This window comes from Marmota flaviventris, chromosome 10 (genome assembly GCF_047511675.1).
Source record: "Marmota flaviventris isolate mMarFla1 chromosome 10, mMarFla1.hap1, whole genome shotgun sequence".
Lineage (NCBI taxonomy): Eukaryota > Metazoa > Chordata > Mammalia > Rodentia > Sciuridae > Marmota > Marmota flaviventris.
This window is the reverse complement of record NC_092507.1, coordinates 87,702,125-87,725,879: the sequence shown is the minus strand read 5'-3', so window position 1 is coordinate 87,725,879 and position 23,755 is coordinate 87,702,125. Positions and strand designations below refer to the sequence as shown.

The window sequence follows — 23,755 nt, the reverse complement described above, 5'->3', positions numbered from 1 at the left end:
ATAAATATATGGAATGATTTCAATTCTGGTATGAATCTTCACTTTTTTCTTTGCTGCTGGGATTGAGGTGATGAACTCAGGGCCTTGTATATGTTAAGTATGTGCTGTACCACTGAGCCACATCCTCAGTTTCTTGACTTACAGAGTATGCTACTAGCCCCTTCCTTTTCCTCTTTTAAAAAGTGAAGATGATTAACAACTATATTATAAAGTTATAGAAATCAGAAATAATATTTATAAAGTACTTATTACCAAGACCAGTATATAATAGGGTATTAATAATAATGGTAGGGGCTGGGGATGTGGCTCAAGCGGTAGCGTGCTAGCCTGGCATGCGCGGGGTGCTGGGTTCGTTCCTCAGCACCACATAAAAGTAAAATAAAGATGTTGTGTCCACCAAAAACTAAAAAATAAATAATAATAATAGTAGTAGTAGTAGTATTAAGGACCAAATGCTACCTGTTCTTTTCCTAAGGGAACATTAACAAAGAAGAAAAATAAAAAAAAATAAAAAGTATTTATATATTAAAGGATAGTTAAGTGCTAAGTTCTATAAACTTTTGGGTATAAACTGTATATCCAAAAGGAGTTTCAGAGAAGAAAAAGATTACAGGTTCTAGAATATTTGAGAAGACAAGACCTAAGCTAATCCTTGAAAGATGCCTAAAACTGGGATGGAAGATAGAAAGAAGTTCTGGCTTTATAATTTACATGTTGAACATTCTTAACCCCAAAAATCTGAAATCCAAAATGCTCAAAAATTAAAAACTTTTTGAGCACTGACATACCAAAGAAGAAAAGTCACACCATGAAGCTATTTTATGCACAAAATTATTATAAATATTGTATAAAATTACCTTTAAGTTATATGTAGATGATATATGTATAAAACATAAATGAATTTTGTTATTTGGTTTTGGGTTCCATCCCCAAGAAATCACACTATGTACACACAAATACTGAAAAAATTCAAAATCCAAGTGTATCAGATATATTCAACCTGGACCAGAGAGAACACACACTGAAGTTTTCCGTCAAGTGGCAAAATATTTCTCAGAGCTATTCATATTCATTCCTACCCAGCCGCCTTGATAGTAAATAATAGTATGCATGGATCTACATTATTACCAGTCATTACTAACAGCTTGTGACAACTGAACATATGAAGAAAATAGAATTTTGCTTGGTAGTATTATGCTGTCCCAAAAAAGAACAAAATCTTAATTTCTTCTGAAACTTTAATGCTTTTCTACCTAATTGACAAATAGTCTTTTCATATTTTGCATGTTTCTTTAAAAAAAAAAAGGTTTCAACTTTAATGGTTTAAAACACAGGAAATTAAAATGCATATTCAACAATTTGGGTGTCTTCTAGCTTATTAAAAGGACAAAACTTTAAAAAATGGTCATCAGACTGAGCAGAGAAGTCCAAAGGACTTACTTCAGGACACTAGAAAGATTCCCTGAATGACCTACCATATACTGAATGAGGAAAGAAAAGTGCTTTCTATAAGTAAATTTCTGTACAGATGAAATGCAGATTGTTTTGCTCCCATAGTAAAAACATAACTAACTGAGAGACAATAGTAATCAAATAAGGTTGGGAATGTAGCTCACTAGAAGAGTGCTTGCCTAGCACTTATTAGGCCTTGGATTCAACCACCAGTACTACCAAAACAAACAAAACAAAACCCAAAATAAAAACCCCAAACCAAAAAGTAATCAAGCAACACACAAATTCAACAATATTCATTTCTTTTTCTTTTTTCGGTGCTGGGAATTGAACCCATGGCCTTGCTTGTGCTCTTCCACTGAGCTACACCTCCAGTCCTTCAGTCTTACATTATGTTCACAATCCAATCAAGTAAAGTTGGAATGGATCCTTATATGCAGATCATGGTCCAATACCATTTTTCAGATAAGGAAAGCCCAGGGTCATTATACAGAATAATAGGTCTAAAATTTAGGATTTTAGGGATTTTCCAGGCTAATTCTCTTATGTAACAGATAAGAAAACAAAGATAAAAATTTTTGTTTTAGTAACTAAGACAATTACAAAAGCATGACTAGCTACACCTTCCTGCCTCTACCACATATTCTGGCATTGACAACCAGCTGAAGTTGCTTCTGGTAATAACACTTAGACATTAGGATTCAGGGTCCAGTAATTTTCTAGTTAATTTAAATCAGAAATAAAAGGGGATCTGGATAATGGTAGTTATGACATTATCTCTGAGATCCTTAATATAAAGAGAACCTAGATTAAAAGAGGGAAGACCCCAAGTTGCCCTTGCATTCACATTAACTGAGGTACCTGACACAAGGGAGGACAATCAGTCAATGTCAGCAAGTCTGTTGTTCTCGTCTCTATCTTCTTCAAACACGGTAAGTATAAAAATCAGTACTGAACACTTTGCAAGTGTGATATCCAAAGACAACTTCAAAGTAAATATTATCTCATATGACAAAGTGAGAAAAAATATTGACAGAATATGAGAAAAAATTTCAGGGCTGGTTAACACACTGCATGCGTTAAAATTACGGTTATGGTCCCTTTACAATCTCAATTCAACATATCTAAAATTATTGTCTATGATGACAAACTAACTCTACTTCCTATATTCACACACTTAAATGCACCCAGTTACCTAAGTTAAGACACCTGGAATGTTTTCTTCACAATGCCTCCCATACCTCCAATATCCAACTGGTCAACAAACTGTTTACCTTTTTAAATACCCTGATTATCAGTACTCAATGTCTTTGGCACCAGTCACTGCATTCCTTGTTGCAAAACCTCACCATGTCTGATCTGAGTTATAACAGACTCTTACATATCCATCCTTAAAATCCTTATATTTTCAGTATGACACTTGAATTTCCTTTATGTAGCCTATAGCTCTTCAAAATATGGCCTTTAGCTTGGCACGGTGATGCACGCCTGAAATCTCAGTGACCCAGGAGGTTAAGGCATGAGTATCACAAGTTCAAAGCTAGCCTCAGCAACTTAGTGAGACCCCAAGCAACTTATGAGACACTGTCTCAAAAAATAAAAAGGGACAGGTAAGCCAGGCATGGTGGCTCGCCTGTAATCCCAGCGGCTCAGCCTCCTGAGCCAGAAGAATCTCAGTTCAAAGCCATCCTAAGCAATTTATTGAGGCCCTAAGTAACTCAGTGAGGAACCTGTCTCTAAATAAAAAATCCAAAAAAAGGGCTGGGGATGTGGCTCAGTGGTTAAGTGCCCCTGAGTTCAATCCCAAGAACCGCCCCCCCCCCCAAAAAAAAAGGGTGGCTGGGTAAAGCACCTCTGGGTTCAATCCCCAGTGCAAAAAAAAAAAAAAATCTGGCCCTTATTGACCTCTCTATTCTCATCATCCTCCATCCCCCTACCCAGACCCTGTACTTATCATATATACTGCAGTTACTTAAGCACAGAAAAACATCTTTTTCTGTCAAAAAATATTGACAGAACATGTCCCTGCTCCTTAGCTTACTTTAAAAAATTGTGGTTCAGTGGTAGAGTGCTCCACTAGCACGGGCGAAACCCGGGTTCTATCCTCAGCACCAAATAAAAATAAAAAAGGTATTGTGTCCATCTATACCTAAAAAATAAATATTTAAAAATATATATATATTTAGGGGCTGGGGTTGTGGATCAGTGGTAGAGTGCTTGCTCTTACTTATGAGGCACTGGGTATAATCCTCAGCACCACATAAAAATAAATAAACAAAATAAAGCTATTGTGTCCATCTACAACTAAAAAATATATATTTTGAGATACATTTACAGTAAAATGGTTACTTTAATGAAACATACCAATATATCATCTCTTGGTTACCCATTCTCCCACCTAAAACAAGAGCAACTATAATTTATTCCTTTAACAAAAATCCTGACTACCATACACTATAATTACCTATAGTTCTCATGTTGTATACCATATTTTTGGACTTGTTCATTCTTCAGATCTATTATGTAGATCCTTTGACCTACAGCTCCCCATTTCCTCCCCCTTATCTCATCCTAGTAAACCACTCTTACTTTCTCTCTTTATATTTGATCTTTTTTTTTTTAGATTCCACATATAAGTGAGATCATACAACATTTTTCTTTCTGTATCTAGCTTATTTCACTTTGCTCCATGTCCATCCTATTTTAAGGCTGAATAATATTTTTTTTATTGGTTGTTCAAAACATTACAAAGCTCTTGACATATCATATTTCATACTTTAGATTCAAGTGGGTTATGAACTCCCATTTTTACCCCGTATACAGATTGCAGAATCACATCGGTTACACATCCACATTTTTACATAATGCCATATTAGTAACTGTTGTATTCTGCTACCTTTGCTATCCTCTACTATCCCCCCTCCCTTCCCCTCCCATCTTCTCTCTCTATCCCATCTGCTGTGATTTAACTGAATAATATTTTGATGTGTATATATACCACAGTTTCTTTATTCATTCATCCATGGAAGTACATTTGGTTGTTTTCATATTCTGGCTATTATGAAAAATGCTTCAATGAACATGGGAATACAGATAAATCTTTGAGGCAATTTAATTTCTTTTGGGTATATACTCAAAAAAGGGACTGCGGGGTTACATGGCAATTGTCTTTTTAGTTTGTTTAGGAATGTCTGTACTATTTTCCATGATGGCTGCACCAATTCACCTTAGCTCTCACTTTTCTTCCTGGCTTCTATTTATCCCCCTGAGGAAAGATCAATGAATAGCAAAAGGCAGAATTGGAGTTACTCATCCTCCAAAGAAGTATTAGTTTTTCTTTCTTTGCATTTATCTCTATGGTACCCTGGGATAACACTATCAGCACCGGTCTGTCTTCTCCACCAGACTAGGTCAGCACTTAGGCATAGTAGCTCTCACTTGTAAATAATTAGTACATAGTACTTGGCACATTTGTGGTACCCAATAATAAAACTAATAGAACTCACAGATTTGCCAATGTCCATCAAATACTTATTATCTATAATATGTCTGCTCCTGCTCTGTGCTTTATATTTGCATTATTTTTGCTTCTCAAGACTTGTAGATATTGCATGCAGTGGCTAAGTATCCACACTGATTCCTCACTGTGCCTAATAGGTAGTAAATATATACTAGTATATATTTTAGATCAATACTCCCCAAACTTCAAGATACTTTAGAAGTACCTGGAGAACTTGTTAAAACAAATTCTTAGGTCTCACTTTCAGGGAATCAAACCCAGAGCCTCACACATGCTAGGCAAGGACTTTACCACTGAGCGATACCTCCACCCTCCACAGATTCAAATAGGTCTGGGTTAGGCCCCATATCTGTATTTCTAACAAAACTCCCAGATGATAGTGATTTCCTGTTGTCTCCCATCCACACTGTGAACAGCAGAGATTTAGACAGAACTCATTATGTGAGTTGATTGGAGATTTTGATTTTTTTCCCTTTGTTTTTAGTGATGGGGGTCCCACCATGTTAGGCTGGTCTTGAACTTGTAGGCTTTAAGAATCTTCCTGCCTCGCTCAGGAACCTGAGTAACTATAGGCCTGCACATCATACCCAGAGAGATGTTGATTTTACTTCTTCTATTATGTTGATTATATGATCTATAGTGTATAGATCGAATCATCTAGCAAGCTAAAATCATCTGAATTTATTTTGTATTCTATAGTTCATAATGAGGTTAAACAGCACAGCTAGTGGAAGCATTTTTGTTTTGGTTTTGAGACAGGATCTCACTAAATTTCCCAGGCTGTCCTTGAACTCTGTAATCCCCCTGCCTCAGTCTCCTGAGTATCTGGGACAACAGGTAGATGCTACCATGCTTGGCTAGCATAAGCATTTTTAAAAGATGCTACAAAGTAGGGCTGGGGTTGTGGCTCAGCGGTAAAGTGCTTACCTAGCACATGCAAGGCCCTGGGTGTGATCCTCAGCACCACATATAAATAAATAAAATAAAGGTATTGTGTCCAAATACAACTAAAAAATAAATATTAAAAAAAAAAGATACTACAAAGTAGGATGAAGCAATTAATTACCATAAATAACTAGAAGTTGCCTGACTAGCAAAACTTTAAATGTTAACCACTAGATGCAGTGATGCACACCTGTAATCCCAGTGACTCAGGAGGATGAAGCAGGAGGATCACAGGTTCAAGGCCAGCCTTAGCAACTTAGCAAGACCCTGTCTCAAAATAAAATAGTTGGAAATGTAGCTAAGTGGTAAAGTGCCCCTGGGTAACAAACAAACAAATGTATGCATCTCCTCTTCTTAATATGCCAATCTTAAAAACAGATTTATTTTTCCTCCAAATATTCAGTACTTTCTAATCATCAGTGTAATAACTGATAAAGGAAGAAACATCAATAGATATTAAGACCACTGGATGAAAGTTGTATGAAAACAGAATATCAGATAGTCTCTAAGTATTATCCCAGACTACTTAATGATTGTAAAAGGAAAAGGAACCTTTATAGCAAGCAGATCTGGAGGACTCCTCCTCAACCATGTGATCACATTCAGCCTTACCAATAAAGGGCAAAATGACTTTACATGCCCTTTGATGCAATGTAGTGGTATAGACACAAAATCACTGATGCAATATTGTTACTAAAAATATTTGGTATGAATAATCTAATCATGAGATAATCAGAAAAATCCTAATTGTGGGAAATTCTGTGAGAAAATGGCCTAAAAGAAAGAAAATGGCCTAGACTTTTAAAAAATGTTAGTATCATGAACAGAAAAAAAAAAAAGAGAGAGAAAGTATTTTGTACTTCAAAAATATATCACATTGCTCTAAAGAATATTTTGGAGACAACACATCTGGTGTGTCTGCATATCACAGACAAATTCTTCAGGTATAAAAACAATACTGCGGGGGTTGGGGTTATGGTATGGGTTTGATCCTCAGCACCACATAAAAATAAAATAAAGATATGTGTCCGCCTATAACTAAAAAATAAATGTTTAAAAAGTAAACAATACTGTGATTATATTGATATTGTTTTTGAATCTATATGCTGCAGTATTCAGGAGTAAGGCATGGTGTCTATAACTTACATTGAAGCAGTTCAGAAGCATACATACCACACAACCAAATGTTCACAACTAATGAATCTAGGAGAGGTTGTGTAGATGACTAGTTGAATTAGTCACTCAACTTTTCTTATAGGTCTAAAAATTTTCAAAGTATAAAAATAGGAGAAAGACTTAAAGTTTAATTGACTCTAGGAATTAGTTAACTGGGTTGGGGTTGCAGCTCAGTGGCAAAGTGCTTGCCTCGCATGTTTGAGGCACTGGGTCCGATCCTTAGCACCACATAAAAAATAAAAATAAATAAAGGTATTGTGTCCATCTACAACTAAAATTAAAAAAAAAAAAGAATTAGTTAACAGTAGCCTTTTAAACCTGTCATCCATCATTCCCTATAACATTTCAATCCTGAGAGATAATTAATTTTTAGTAGCAGTAGGAACTATGGACCCACTTTCATTTAACTATACCTCGTTTCCCAAGCGATGATCCAGCAAACAAACAGCCTGTGGATGTCTCAGCAATAATTCTACATATAGGGAAAAAACAAGTATTACTCTTAGGCTACAAACATTCTAAAATTATAGTAAATAAGACACAGGAAAACAGTGTTAAATAGACAAAATGACACATGGCCAGTACGCTGCAATGGCGAAATTCTTCCTACACAGAGTAGTCTGATTAACATTCTCCATCAGCCAATAATATCCTTCAGGGCTAGAATGGGAGAAGTCACATCTAATTCTAGTTCACTCATAGATAAAGGAAGCCACCACCTCTCCGTATCCCTGGAAGTTATCATATTTTTGGTGCAAAGTGGTACCATTTCACACAGTACTATACAGTATTTTATAATTTTCTTTTAATAAAAAATGTCTTTGTGTAAGGACTTTAGGTTTTATTCTATAGTTTTTAGATAGCATTACATTATTAAAGTAAGCATTTAGTTTAAACCCTTTAACAGAAACTCTGAATAAGAGAATTTGAAATATAAGTATCTACAAAAAATAACCGTACTTTTACAATCCAAAAATATCAAAGCATTTTTATAACACATAAAACCATAACTTCTAATTGGAGTAACACTAATAATCATATTCCTTTATTAAGGCGATCTTTACCATTGTGAGTTAATTTCAGAGTTGAGGTATTTTAAGCAACTAAAAACATTTCTCTTAGGATCACCTTCAAAGCCTAACTTCTGATTACCTTTAACATTTAAGTTCATTCCTAAGTATTCAGGAGGATGGATTCTAGGATTCTCATTGTGGATTAAATCCAAGGTTGTTCAAGTCCTTTATATAAAACAGCATAGTATTTAAATACAACCTACACATGTCTATTACTTTAAATTATCCCTAGATTACTTATAATACCAAATACAATGTACACAATATATAAATAGTTGTTAAGCTGTATTGTTTAGGGAATGATAAGAAAAAAGTGTTTGATGATAAAAAAGGGAATGATAAAAAAAAATGTTTAGTAGAGACACAATTTCATTTCTTTCTTTCCTTTTTTTTGGGGGGTGGGGGGGTGGGGTGGGTACCAGGGATTGCACTCACACTGAGGCACATCCCCAGCCCTATTTTGTATTTTATTTAGAAACGGGATCTCACTGAGTTACTTAGTACCTCACTTTTTTTGAGGCTGGCTTTGAACTCTTGATCCTCCTGCCACAGCCTCCCAAGCTACTGGAATTACAGGTATGCACCACTGTACTCAGTTTTGGTTTTTTTTAAGTTATTTTTTAATCTGGTCAAATTTAAATTGGTCATTTGAATCCATGGATGCAGAACCCATGAATACAGAGGGCTAATTATATAAGTGAAAAGGATCTTACAGAGTAGTAAAAGGCAAAACATCCTCAGAAAAAATTCAGAAAATCATCTTAATTCACCATACTGTTGTTTTTAGGTAGAGATCCCCTTAAAAACATGTCTTCTTAAAACTATCAAATGAGCACAAAAACTTGAAATCTTTAATTTAAACAGGATAACAGTCACTCACGGCTTGAATCTTAGAAGTCCCCCAAAGAACATGTGTTGAAGGCTTGGTGGCTAATTGATGATGCTAGTGAGAGGTGGTAGAACTTTTAGGAGGTGGGGCCTAGCAGAAGGAAGTTGGGTTAAGGGGGGCATGCCCTTCAAGGGGATACTGGAGCCCAGCCCCTTCCTCTCTCTTTCCCTCTGTCACTTTGCTTCTTGATGAAAATGAGGTGAGAAGCTTTAGTCCATCAAGCACTCCCTGCCTTGATATTCTGCCTCACCACAGGCCCAAAAACAATGAAGCCAAACAACCATGGACTGAAACTCTGAAACCGTGAACTAAAATAAATCTTTTCTCCTTTTAAATTGTTAACCTCAGGTATTTCATCATAACAATGGAAAGCTAACCAACACAGTAACTATTTCAGGGCTCTCAATCGATGTCTAAGAAAGTATATTTTCTCACATTATTCCATTTCCATTGCCAAATGCTTGGTCTTTGGGTTCCTGAACAGGCTGGATGTTAACATATAGATCTCTGATCTCCTTTCTGATGCATCTCACAGCTGCTGCTGCCATATCTTTTGCTACCTATTTTGGCAAGGTAGAAAAAACCAAAATGATACAATATTAATTACTGATTATTTGAAAAATTGTTTCCAAGCCATTAAAGGCACATAAAATAATTAATTTTTATATGTATCATTTTAAAACTTGATTTTCTAGAGAGTGAGCACTGAATTTGAAGAAAATTTTTAATGAAAAGATGGATTAAAAAATAAGTTCTAATAATTTCAAAATTTAGATGATACTTACCAAGGCATGCACACACTTCTAAGAACATTTAGACAACTTACTTTAAATGGCAGAACACCAGCAACAAAAGCTCTTCCATATATCTTAGTCACAGAGCCACGATCAGTCAAATTTATTGGGTTCAATTGTGTAACTGGTGACATCCGAACAATTACTTCACCACCACCTTTTGGATAATAGCCCCTATAAAAAGTGTGATAAATATCCACATAAACTAATTGCATGACAAAAATAAAGCACAATATTATATTAAAATAATGTGAATGATAGCCAAATATGCAATTCATGAAAAAGTTCTAAATCATATTTTAGGTCTGGACTGTTCAATATAGTAGCCTCAAGCTGCATGTGACTATTACAGTGAAATAAAATTTATGGCTGGAGGTATAGCTCAGTGGTGCATGCATGAGGCTTTGAGTTCAACTGCCAGCCCCAAGCCAAGTGTGGCAGCATTCTCCTACAGTCCCAGCTACTCCTACTCAAGAGACTGAGGCAGGAGGATCCTCTGGGCTTATGAGTTCATGGACAGTCTGGGCAATGAAGCATATCGCTGCTTCCTTTAAAAAAAAGCTTTAATAAAAACAAAGAAGCAAATAAAATTAAACATAGTTTAGAAATCAATTCAATTCCCCAATTGTATTAGCCATGTTTTAAGTGCCCAGTAGTCACATTTGGTTAGTGACTACCATACTGGACAGCATAGATAGGGAACATTTCTCAATGTAGAAAGTTCTATTTGACAAGTTTGTTTTAAAACATAGGTTCCTTGATATCTAGAGTTGTTTTGTTTCTACTATTTTCCAGGTCCTAACCCAATGTTTGGTACACAGTAGGAACTCAAATAAATAGCTGATGATTATAAATAGCTGACACTAACAGAATCTAAACTCAATTATTCAAAGTCATTTATTCCATTTCAGCTGCTGAGAAGGACACTGTGCCTATCCTCAAGCAGTTCTCCATCTAATAGGGCAGGGGTACCCTTATACAGTTGACTAGAATACAACACAGGATGTAAGCAGGACCACAACAGAAGTGCAAATATGGATTCTGATAGAGGTACAGCCACAGAGAGTTCATACAGGAAATCACAAATTTTATTTAGAAAAAATAGGATTTCCCATTTTTTAGAACAGAAAAAGAATAACACAAAGATGTGAACTTCAAAGATACAAAGTATGTTCAAGGAATAGCATGTAATTGTGGTGTTAGAATGTAGGATAAGTTGAAAAAAAGGAGAAAGATGAAGCTAGGAAGGCAAAATGGAGCAAGATTGCAATGCACTTAAATGAGATGCCAAGAAATTTAACCTTGTCATTGTATAACAGAAGAAGACCAAAGAAATAACCCAAATGGGGCTGGGGCTGGGGCTCAGCAGTAGAGCACTTGCCAAGCATATGTAAGGCACTGGGTTCAATCTTTAGCACTACATAAAAATAAAGAAATAAAATAAAGGTATTGTGTCCATCTACAACTAAAACTGATTTAAAAAAAGAAAAAACCCAAATGCCCAATGTGCTTCTTAAAAAAATAATTCTGATCACACTACAGAAGAAAATCTTTTTATGATCCTACAGTGCCTGGCTCAAGTGTCTGCACAACTTGACCATTTAATCTGTGCATGGATAACATTAGACATGAAGATGCTTTCATGTGGAAATTCCCTTGAAAATATTTCTCCCAAGAAACAAGTAAATATCACATGTAGTTGCTTTCAAGGCTCCACACCCTTGCAGCTTACCGTTCTTAAGCTGTAAAGTACAATTATTTGACAAGAAATGTTTTAAGGGTAATATATTAAGTGTATTAGAATGACAGTTCTCCAAGGTCTAAATTTTCCATTATGCTAATTTAGCATAATAATAGATGGAAAAGGCAAAGAAATAAGTAACTTACCTCATTTTGATGTCACAATTAAAATTAAAACCAAATTTTTCAACAATTGGCTTGAAGACCTGAAAAAAATCAATTGTTATTGCAACCAAAATATTCACTGATTCAACAAGTATAATTATTAAATGAAAAGTGCTCTGTACTGAATTAGTAATTGTTATAAGTAATTGAGTGTTATAAGTAAACTGTAGTATCAAAATATATAGACTAGTTCCATTTTTCAAGTGGAAAAAAAAAAAAAACTTGTATTCACTAAATTTAAGTTTAACATTTAATAAATCAGGGCCGTGCAAGTCTAATGAGAAAAAAAATTCAGAACTCAGAATACTTGAACCCAATGTTTATTCTACTCCAGAAACCATTACTGACCCTTCTCAGTACACTGTACACTGTAAAAAAAAAAGTAGGGGCACTGGTGAACAACACTTTATTCTGCCCTCTCAATTCTTTTATAAAGCTGAAATCTCACTGCAAATAAAATGTTTTATTCTTATTTCTTCCATTTAACATTATAAGTGTAAGCATTTTTCTGACACAATAAAAATTCTTGCGAAATAAAACTTAAAGAAATGCATGGCATTTGAGCATTACTTATTTAACCATTTCCTACCTTTTCATGATTATGTAATGATATATATTAATTCTCTACTCAAATCCTTTAACATTCACCTTTTGCTACATTTTGTACTATTTTATTAGGATAGTTTGCTTGAAGTGGAATTACTAACTAAGGAGAAACTAATTTTCATTATATGATCTATAACACTGACTTTAAATATATTATACTATCCATTAGGTTGGCAATGTTTCAGAGAAAGACAATATTTAATCCTGAAGTCTAAGGCAACTTGTAAGATCTACTCTAGAGATTTACTCATTTTTCTAGGTTTTCTCCATAGTATGCAGGAGGTATAGATGTTACTAAACTTTGGTTAAAAAAAAAAAAAAAAAAAGGGCAGGCCTAGGAGTATAGCTCAGTGGTATAGTGCTTGCCTAGCATATGTGAGGCCTTGGGTTCAATTCCCACTACCATAAAAAAAGAGAAGCAGAAAGTTTTTAAAAATAAAAACCTAAGAATGTCAAGTGCTAGGTAGGATGGTGAACAGCTGGAACTCTCATAATGGACTATTGAAAAAGCTGAACAAAATAGCGTAACTATTTTGGATGCCACAAGTTTTGGCAGTTTCTCATAAATTTATACATGTACTTACTATAATAACCCAGAAATCCTACTTCTAAGTATAAAAGAGAACTGGAAATTTATGTTTAAGCCAAACTTAAACATAAATGTTGGCAGCAACTTCATTCATAAATGCCCAAAACTGCCAGGTACAGTGGTACACACCCGTAAAACCAGTGCTTCGAGAGACTGAGGCAGGAGAATTCAAAGTTCAAGGTCAGCCTGGGTAATTTAGTGAAACCGGTCTCAAAAAAATAAAAAGGGCTGGGGGTATAGCTCAGTGGTACAGAACCCCTGGGTTTAATCTCCAGTGCGGCAGAAAAAATAAAATAATAATTGCCCCAAACTGGACACAACTCAAATGCCCTTCAACAGATAAATAAACAAGCTGGCATATTCATATACTTATTATTTAGTTTTTATTACTAATACAAGTAACACTGTGAATCTAAAGTTTACTAAGGCGAATGAAAAACTAGACTCAAAGGCTACATAACAGTATTATTCCTGTACATGAAATTCTTAAAAAAAAAAAAAAAAAAAAAAGGCAAACTATGACTGAAAACAGAAAAGTGGTTGCCAAAGGACTGTGGGACAGGACTGCCTGATACAGGGATAAGGGAATTTTTAGAGTAATGGAAGTATTATATATCTTTATTGTGGTGGTTGGTTTACAGATAAATGTTTGTTATCCAAAATCATCAAACTGCACATTAAAAAGGGTGAATTTAGTTGTAAGGAATTATGCCACAATAAACTTGGAATATCCCTTTTCCAAAATGCTCACAATCAGAAGAGTTTTGAGTTTCAGACTGTTTTCAATTTTACATGTACATGAACATAATAAGATATCTTGGGGATGAGACCCAAATCTAAACACAAAATTTATTTGTTTCATAGACACCTTATATACATAACCCAAAAGTAATTTTATACAACATTTTTAGTCTATCTTTTGTTTTTGACTGCAATCTACCACATGCAGTCAAGTGGAGAATTTTTCACTTGTGGCACCAGGTTGGTGTTCAAAAAGTTTTAGAGTTTGGAGCATTCTATATTTTAAATTTTCTGATTAGGGATGCTCAACCGGTACCACTCTTCTTTCCCATGAGTTGTATAAGCCAGCATTAAATATTATCATTTAAAAATTTTTTGAGTTCCCTTCTAAATCATAATTCCTATATTTATAAAGTAGTGGATTTACCTAATAACTGACATAATTTATATAATAATCACATTTGGTTTTTTAAAAATTCACTATAAATACTATTCTAAAATATAATACAAAGTCTAAAATAAACAATTTCCCACTCTCTCCTACAGCAGAACTAGACATCATGAATAAATAGCAACATACACAAAATATTCAGAATATATTTAAATAGAGAATAGATATTCAGAAGTATATATGAGATCATCTCAGTATGTCATTAACAACAAGAACCCTTACCATCACTGTGTAGTCGATTTGTGGTGCCATTTCAGCATTAGTTCCACCTTTCAAATGAAGTTCTGATGGAGAAGCAGCAAACAGAACACATGGCATTGAAACCTGCATCAAGAGGCACACACTCCTAAGGAGAAGGCAAAACAGGCTTAACTGCACTATCTTTTCAAAGTTTCAAAAAAAACTGAATTATAATTTATTACATTACTTAGTTGAAGCAAAGCTAAATGTAAAGTTAAAAGAGATTTGTTTCTGAATTATAAAATCCTGAATCTTAAAGAAAGTATTTCACAGTACAAAGAATTGCTTCTAATGATAAGCAAATGAGGCTGGGATGTACCTTGATTCAGTGCCTGCCTAGCATGAATGAGGTCCTAGTTTCCTATATAGCATGATTTAAAAAAAAAAAAAAAAAAGATAAGCAAACCTCTGAATTCAAGACTAAAACACATCACTACATTAGATGGGCGATCTTGGTTAAGTTCTGACCCTTTTCTTTACAAAAAAAATAAATAAAATAATAAAACCATCTTCAATTTTTTTAAATAAAAGGATTCTTGAAAATAGCAATTTATGAAAATGCATTCAAAATAGTCAAGACCTAGAAATATTCAACTGTTTCTGAGTTATCATGCAAAAGGCACTGTTCAAAATATTAAGTTAAGATGTAATGCCTTACTTGAAATTTTGTAAGACAGCAGATTTTAAGTATTCTTACCACATACACACATATGAAAGGTAATTATGAAAGGTGATGAAAATGTTATTTAACTTGACTGGTAATTATTTACCAACATAAATATATATCAAAATATCATGATATATACCTTCTTCATAATTTTATTTATAAACTACACTTCAATAAAGTTGGAAAATGGGGGGGGATCGATGTAATTTCTCTCATCATAGAGTTTGAGATCAAAGAAAAATATTTTACAAAGACTAAAAGCTGAGTATTACACATGGAAAAGTTCTGTCCATATAGTCAAATAATGTGAGAAATCACAATAAATGAACATAGAACATGAAGTATTTATAAAATAAAAAATTTGGTCAGATTTTCAAAATGAGCTGTTATCGCCCTTTTCTACAGAGAAAGTAATAATACTCATAAGTAGATCATAGTTTGAAATGCAATCCAATATAGCTTTTACATACCAAAAGAAAGATCTTTACTTTCTTATAACAAAGGCCCATACATACTGAACTAGAAAGTCTCTATCACTGGTAATAAGTTTGACTGATTAATAAATATTTATTATTAAAAAAATAAAATTAAATTTAAAAAATAAATAAATAAATAAAAATAAATATTTATTGACTGCTAAAGTGTTTAGAATTGGAAGAAAAGGGCTTGGAAATGTTTAGTTAACTACTAATCATAGTTTTATACCTATTCAACTCATTGATCCTCTCTGAGTGATCCAACAAATATTTAATTTCTCACCAATAAAATCAGATTCTAAAAACACTAAAGAAAACCTTAATTTGAGAAGAGTAAGGAATAGTAGATAAAGTAGACACTTGAGAAAACACATGGTCCTGTAATCACAATCAAGGCTAAAGTCAGGCATGGTGGCACATGCCTGTAATTCCAGCTACTCAGGAGGCTGAGGCAGGAGGATTTGAAGTTGAGTAAGCCCGAACAGTTTAGTGATATGCTCCCTAATGCTTTATTGTCTTCTAATAGATAAAAAGGGTTAGGGATGGAGCTCAGTGGTAGAGCACTTGCCTATGCATGAGGCAATAGGTCCAATCCTTAGCACCACATACACACACAAAAAAAGCGACCAGTCAAATAGATTAGAGAAGTAACATGAAAATTAACTGCTAGCCAGGTGCAGCAGCACACCAGCAACTCAGAAGGCTGAAGCAGGAGGATCACAAGTTCAAGGTCAGCCTGGACAACTTAAGAAAACCCTGTATCAAAACTAAAACCAAAAGGACTAGAGTAGCTTAGAGTGCTAACCCAGAGCATTCCTGGGTTCAATCCCTATCACTAAGTGGGGGGATGGAGGGAGGAATTAACTACTATCCACATTTTGTCAATAAAAGGAGAAGCACTTAGATCAATTTAATTGTTAAATATTCATTTCCCAGTGGGGGAAAAAATCAGGATTATATCCAAAAATTTCTAAGTAGAGTTGCATAAGTATATCTTAGAAGACAACAGAGGGCTGGGGTAGATAGCTTAGTGGTAGAGCTAAGTGTGCACAAGGCCATGAGTTGGACCAGCAACCCCCCCCCCCCCAACACACACAAAGCAATAAAAATATGCACATTGAAAGTAGTAGACTATGGGGCTGGGATTGTGGCTCAGCGGTAGAGCGCTCGCCTAGCACGGGCAGGATCCTGGTTCGATCCTCAGCACCACATAAAAATAAAGGCATTGTGTTGTGCCCATCTACACCTAAAAAATAAATTAAAAAAAAAGAAAAAGAAAGTAGTAGACTATGGTTTATAATTAACTGTAAGAACTTGAGCTATAATACAAATACTGAAAGTGAAAACTCAAGTCAATTTGTGACACTCAACTTCTAAATAATAATAATAATAAAAATGCTATATCATACTACATACAAGATAACATTTCAATTAGGTGCCCAAAGTTTACATTCATTGTCTTTAACCTCAAAGGTATTTTATTTACACTTTAGAAGTAAGAAAACTGAGGAGGTTGGGGTTGGGAGGGGGAACATGGGAAGATTACAGGAACTCTAGATAGGGCAAAGGGGAGGAAGGGGAAGGGAGGGGGCAAGGAGGCAAAAAGATGGTAGAATGAGATGGACATCATGACCCTAAGTACCTGTATGAAGACACGAATGGTATGACTATACTTTGTATACAACCAGAGATATGAAAAATTGTGCTCTATATGTGTAATATGAATTGTAATGCAGTTTGCTGTCATATATAACAAATTAAAATAAAAAATTTTTAAAAAAGAAAAAAAATTAACCCGATGAAAAACTCAAAAAAAAAAAAAAGGGAGAAAACTGAAGTTCAAAGAGGTTAAGCAACTTGCATAGTAAGTGGGAGAACCTAGATCTGAATGCAAAACCCATACCTAAACAGATCTCAAGGTATACATACCCTGCTGTCTTGGTATCTGCTGTGTGGATTCCACCTTTGATCTTCTCTGGTGTGAAGGTTACTTCAGTTGAACCAATTGCTGCCCCCTCCAGCTGCCCATCACACAAATCTCGAATCATTTCCAGTCCAGATAAATGTTGAGGCCTTCAGGTCATAATACTGCATCAAAACGTGTGCATTCAGACTGCCTATATCCCCACATTTTATGATATTTATAAAACTGCAACGGCAAGTAAACAACAAGATCTAACCACAATAAGTGCCCCATCCTCGGCGTCGGAGCTACCTCTTTGGTTTTTATGCACTTAGACTACCTCCTAGTAGGCATCACTTTAAGGGTTTCTTTGAGACTCCTTATTTTGGCTATAAAAGACCGCACAATCTGGCCACTGTCTCGACAGAGAGGTCCAAGGGCCACCCCTCAGAACCCGCTCCCAGGACCCAAGGCCGACCGACCGCGACCTCCCGGGCTACACTCCGGACCACCAGGTCGGCGACGCGCGCGCTCGCAGCAGGCTCCGCGACCCCCGACTCCACCCTCCAGCTCTCAGCCGCCGCGATTACCTCAGGCCTGGCGTGCTGCGGCCCGCCCGGATCTTATGCACCCGCAAGGGGAGGCCCAGGACACAGCTGAGGGCGGTGGAGACCCTGAGGATCTGGCCGCCCTGGAACGATGGGGGGCGAAGAGAAGGCGTAAGAACGTCGACCGCGAAAGTCCCGGTCCCCAACCAGCGCCCAGCCGCTCGGCCTCCGGCTGCACACTCACCCCTTCCAAGATCCCGCCGTCGACCTCCACCCGCTGCCCCGCCATGGGGGGCGCGCTGGGGCCTGGCCCGCTGCGACAACGCCTTTGCAGCAGAAAGAATAAACGCCCCGCAGCTCTGAAACTTCGATCCACGCCCGGGGTTGCGGAGTTCTCCGCGAAAGCGGAAGAAGCGGAGCCTCCCGGGAAACCCGATCCGCCGGAATGAATCCGGGGTTGGCCCGGTCTGGCCTCTGCGCATGCGTAGCGCCTCGACGCTTCGGGAGGCGGCTCCGGGAATATTCCTTCCCCGCCAGGACCCTTAGCTGTCCGGGAGGTGGTGGGCCGCTGCCGGGTACCTAAGAGTGCTGTAGTTAAGTGTGGACTTGGGAAGACTTGTGTCCTAAACAGTAGAACCTGAAGGTTGTGGAAAATCTCCTTTCCCACTCTTAACCAAATCCTCCAGTTGTTCCGCAGGCTTGTGCTTCATCTATTTTCTTGATAAATATGTGTTAATCTGTTGAGGATCTTGGCATACCCAGTGCTGCAGATTCTTAGAGCTGAAGATTAAGAAAAATCAGAACCCTACACTGTACTAATCACCTTCTCTCTGGACGGATTTGCCTTCTCTGCAACCTCTCTAAGTTTGTGTGCCCTGGTGCACTAATTGAAACCAATGAGTTTCTCATTTCTTGTGGGGTGTGTGTACAGTACTATCTTGTCCCCCGCTCCCCATGAGACACTATGTATTTGTGGGGAGAAAGGGGTAGAACCACTAATGTAACACTCTGAAGGTCAAAGCTATGCCACCTTGTCTGAGAGTAGGTGAAAGCTCTTGCCTTCAATGAACAGTGCAGAGAAACATAATACAACGTAGGCTACAGCAGAAACAACAGTCAGCTTCTTGGTTCTGCTGTAGCTCAATTCCCACATTAATTTAGGACTGAATAATATGTAAGCCTGTAGGTGTGCAAAGAAGAGGTAGAACAGTTAATGCCCCCAAAGCTATTGGAGATATAATGGACAGACTGAGAAGTAATCAACTACAATGCCATCTATAAAAATAATAATTAAGGGCTGAGGATGCATCTCAATGGTAGAGCACTTGCCTATGAGGTCTTGGGTTCAACATCATCATCATCATCAATGTACATGGAGACAGTAATTACAATATGATAAACTATAACAGCCAGTGTTCATTGAGCATTGCACTGTTCATCCCATTCTTTCACAGTTTGATAAAGTTCTTACTGTTTTATAGCATCCTGTGTTAATCAAGTCTATGTTAAAATAGTAATCAGGGAAAGTAATAATATCTGCATTTAGAATGATAGGTTTGATAGTATTCAGAGGATTAATTAGGGGCCTAAGGACCTGAAAGCAGAAATGCCTTCTCTCTTGCCTAAGGCAAGAGAGAATGAAAAGTTGAAGTAAGGCAGTGGCAGCAGGGATACAATAAAAAAGCTATACTAGTAACTATAATATAATACAATATAATATATACATATATACACACACACACACACACACACACACACACACTGGATTATGAACCCCCTGAGCTACATCCCCAGCCCTCCTCCCCTTTTTGAGACAGATTCTCAATAAATTTCTTAGGCTGGCCTTGTAGTCACAATCCTCCTGCCTCAGCCTCCCTAGTTACTAGGATTAAGGGCATGCACTACCATATCTAGTACTATCTGACATCTTAGATTCCTATAAGAGAAACTCAACCTCCTCAGAAGAAGGTTTGCCCTTGCTTTGATTGTTTTATTGACTGATTGCAGTGTGGAGATCAAATCAAGAGGATTTTGCAAATCCTAGGCATACCCTCTGCTATTGAGCTGTACTTTGCGCCCTGGCTTGTTTACAGTATTGAGGGTTGAACCCAGGGACTCGTGCATGCTAAGCAAATGCTCTACCACTGAGCTGCATCCCCAGTCCTTTCTTTAAATTTTGAGACAGGGTCTCACGAAGTCACCCAGACTTAAGCTTGCAATGCTACTGCCTCAGTTTCCCAAGTAACTGGATTACAGGTATGTGCCCCCATGCATGGCTCTGGCTTGTCCTTTTAATTTCTAATTCTCACTCCTGGATCTGACCCATTTGCCCCATTACAGTTACTTTCAGTGTAGAGGGAAGTGAACAAAAGATGGTATATGACATAGAAACTACCCAGGTATTACGGTTTGGATATGAAATGTACCCGAAAGGCCATGTGCTAAAGACGTGGTCCCCAGCTGGTGATTTTGTAGATAACTGGGGACAAGACTGAAGAGTTTATTTTGTCCCTAGATCCTTCCTTTCTCTCTTGCTCCTTCCTAGCCACCATGAAATGAGCAGCTTTGCCTGTCACTCTACCCGCCATGATGTTCTGCCTCATCATGAGCCCACAGCCATGTGGCCCAGCAAGTATGAAATAAAACCTATGAAACTGGGATCCAAAATAAATCTTTCCTTCTTCATGTTGTTTTTCTCAGGTATTTCATCACAGTGACATCAAGTTGACTAATACGTCAGTCGAGAGTAGATAATAATAATCATTTGTATAGCGCTATATTCACGTTTACAACAAAACTGTAGAGTTAGTGTTTTGTCGTTATAAGATGATGTAACAGATAAGTGGCAAAGTTGCATTAAATTCTGTATCTTTTAAATTATCTACAGGAAAAGGACAGTTAAGCTGATACCAGATTTCTCAACAGAACACTGTCAAAGGACAGTGGATTCATATCTTCAGAATCATGACAGTCATTTTCAACCTGGAATTGGTACCTAGCAAAATTATCTCTCAAAAATGTGGGTAAAGTATAGAAATAAGATAATTTCTAGATACCTAGAAATTGAATTTAACATCTACATAGACTGTCTAAAGGAATTTTTAAAGGATATTTGCACTTCAGAATGGTAATTATTTCAAAAGGGAAGTCTGATTTATAAGAAAAAATGATGAGCTAAGAAACTGTAATTATGTAGGTAAACCTAAGTAAACATTAGCCAGTACACACCTGTAATCCCAGTGATATAGCACAAGAAAAACTGGTAAATCTACTAACATGTTTTGCAATTGTATCTCAATTATTGGTAGATTAAGCAAATGGGAATTTAGGAAAGAAATGATTCTACACACACACACATATATAATATATATATATATATATATATATATATATAACTTCAATCAAATATAAACTACATGATTTTCTTAAGAACTCAGGACACACAGCCAGGCACAGTGGCTCATGCCTGTTGTTATAGTTTGAATGTGAGGTGTCCCCCCAAAGCTCACGTGTGAAAATGCTAGGAGGTTCAGAGAAAAAATGATTACTTTATGAAAGCCTTAACCCAATCAGTGAATTAATCACCTGATAAGATTAATTGAGTGGTAACTGAAGGAAGGTGGGGTGTGGCTAAAGGAGGTTGGGCACTGGGGATGGCTTTAGGGTTTAAATTTGTATCTGGCAAGTGGAGATCTCTTTCCCTCTGCCTCCCTCCCACCCTCTCTCTCTCTCTCTCTTCTTTCTGATCATCATGTGAGCTGCTTCCCTCTGCTACATTCTTCTGCCATGATGTTCAGCTTCAACTTGTACCCTGAGGAATGGAGCTGGCTATCTGTGCACTGAGAACTCTGAAAATGTGAGCCCTCAAATAAATTTTTCTTCCTCTACAATTGTTCTTGCCGGGTCTTTTGGTTACAGCATCAAAAATGCTGACTAAAATACCTGTAATCCTAGCGGCTTAGGAGGCTGAGGCAGGAGAATGGTGATTTCAAAGCCAGCTTCAGCAACTCACTGAGACCCTGTCTCTAAAATGTAAAAAAGGGCTGGGGATGTGGCTCAGTGGTTAAGTGCTCCTGAGTCAATTCTCAGTACAAAAAAAAAAAAAAGCCCTCATGACACATATAAAAGAAGATGAAGCCATAAAGATTTCAACAAATCCAAAGAAATTAGGTTTACACTCATATTCCATACAAAAATGGCAATTACATTAGAAATCAATTTTTAAAAAGACAATTGAAAGACTGGGGTATACTGGGTGGTAGAGCACTTGTCTAGTTGTGTGAAGCCCTGGGTATGATCCCCAGCACTACACAAATAAATAAATAATAAAAATATATAAATAAGAATTAAAACAACAACCAAAAGACACATATGTTTGGAGATTTATAAACATCTAAATCATTATGGATAAAATAAGAAATGTTAATAGAAAATTTTGTTTATTTGGTTTGGTGTTGGGGATTGAATCCAGGGAGGGCTTTAACAGTAAACATTAGGCACCTTCCTTTCAAAATCATTAAGATCAGAATGCCTACAATGTTGTCAAAAATAAAATCAGATCAAGTTAGAATTTTAAGTTTATTGTGCATAAGTGCTGGAAAACCTCAAATCAAAAAATAGCATGAAGTCTCAGTTTTACAGCAGTTGCAGCACAATTTATAGTGCTCCTACCTGAATGAAGAAGAAAAATCAACAAGAAAACAAGAAGAAAAAATGCATACACAATACAAGGAAAATGGGCTAAAATTACGAATAGGCATTTTAAAAATTGTTAATAAACATTAAAACATTCTCAGCCTTATTATTAATTAGAGAAATTCAAATTAATACCATTATATCATCTTGTAATTACTAAACTGGGGGAAATGTTTAAATCTAGGTCTGACAATACCAAAGGAGGAACAATGGATTCTCCCTTACACAGCTACTAGACATGTTTTATATAATCACCTTGCAAAACAACCTAGTGTTATCTAGGGTAAAGTTGAAGATAAGCATAACTTTGTTTTAGATTTTGGTCTTTTTTTAATATTTATTTATTTATTTTTAGTTTTCGGCAGACACAACATCTTTGTATGTGGTGCTGAGGATCTAACCTGGGCCGCACACATGCCAGGTGAGCGCACTACCACTTGAGCCACATCCCCAGCCCCAAGATTTTGGTCTTAATAATCAAAGTGTTGTTGATTAACCAAGAGCATTTGTATACCTGAAGCTTATTAGAGATGCAGACTCTCAGGCCCTAATCAAAATATTCTATTGAATTAGAATGTGTACTTTAACAAGGTCTTCAATTGATATAAATGTTCATTGAAGTCTGAGGTGCACTGTCCTAGAGAAACTTTTGAACATGCATGGGATAAATAATAATGTTCATAGAAACACGGATATGTAGGAGAAAAATGGGGAACAACAGAAATTTGCACAGATTGGAAAGTGGATAAATATGGTATTGTCATCAAAACTGGTTGTAGAAAAGTACATGCAGTCTGATTCCATATTTATGAGACTTGAAAACAAGCGAAAGTAAACAATACATTATTAGGGATCCATGTATGTGTATGTGGTAAATTCTAAAGAGAACAATGGGATGATAAGCACAGTTCAGGAAAAGGGTTAGGAGGATAGGGAGAGAGGAGTCAGGAAAGAATCCAAACAGTGATCTTCACCTGCATGAGAAAGGTTCTATTTCTTAAACTGAATAGTGGGTTGAAGGATTTCTGTTATATTATTACATGTGACTTATCTATACATTATAGTATTCTTTTGTTTGCATCTAA

At 36.4% G+C, this 23,755-nt stretch overlaps 1 protein-coding gene across 4 annotated transcripts in view; it reads right to left on the bottom strand.

Moving 5' to 3' along the window:
• Positions 1 to 23,755, bottom strand: part of Rtca (RNA 3'-terminal phosphate cyclase) — an 82,504-nt gene that overhangs the window by 8,260 nt on the left and 50,489 nt on the right. Inside the window, exons 1-8 of one of the 4 annotated variants that reach the window (XM_027943117.2) lie at positions 18,220 to 18,437; positions 18,018 to 18,118; positions 17,454 to 17,597; positions 14,364 to 14,487; positions 11,737 to 11,795; positions 9,882 to 10,023; positions 9,491 to 9,615; positions 7,507 to 7,565 (exon numbers count right to left, since the gene is read on the bottom strand). In XM_027943117.2, the coding sequence (XP_027798918.1) occupies positions 7,507 to 7,565; positions 9,491 to 9,615; positions 9,882 to 10,023; positions 11,737 to 11,795; positions 14,364 to 14,487; positions 17,454 to 17,597; positions 18,018 to 18,118; positions 18,220 to 18,264 (799 nt within the window). In that variant the 5' untranslated portion in view covers positions 18,265 to 18,437. Of the gene's footprint in view, positions 1 to 7,506; positions 7,566 to 9,490; positions 9,616 to 9,881; positions 10,024 to 11,736; positions 11,796 to 14,363; positions 14,488 to 17,453; positions 17,613 to 18,017; positions 18,119 to 18,219; positions 18,438 to 23,755 lie in introns of those variants that run through there. The other 3 variants (XM_027943119.2, XM_071618091.1, XM_071618092.1) reach the window with 3 other exon arrangements.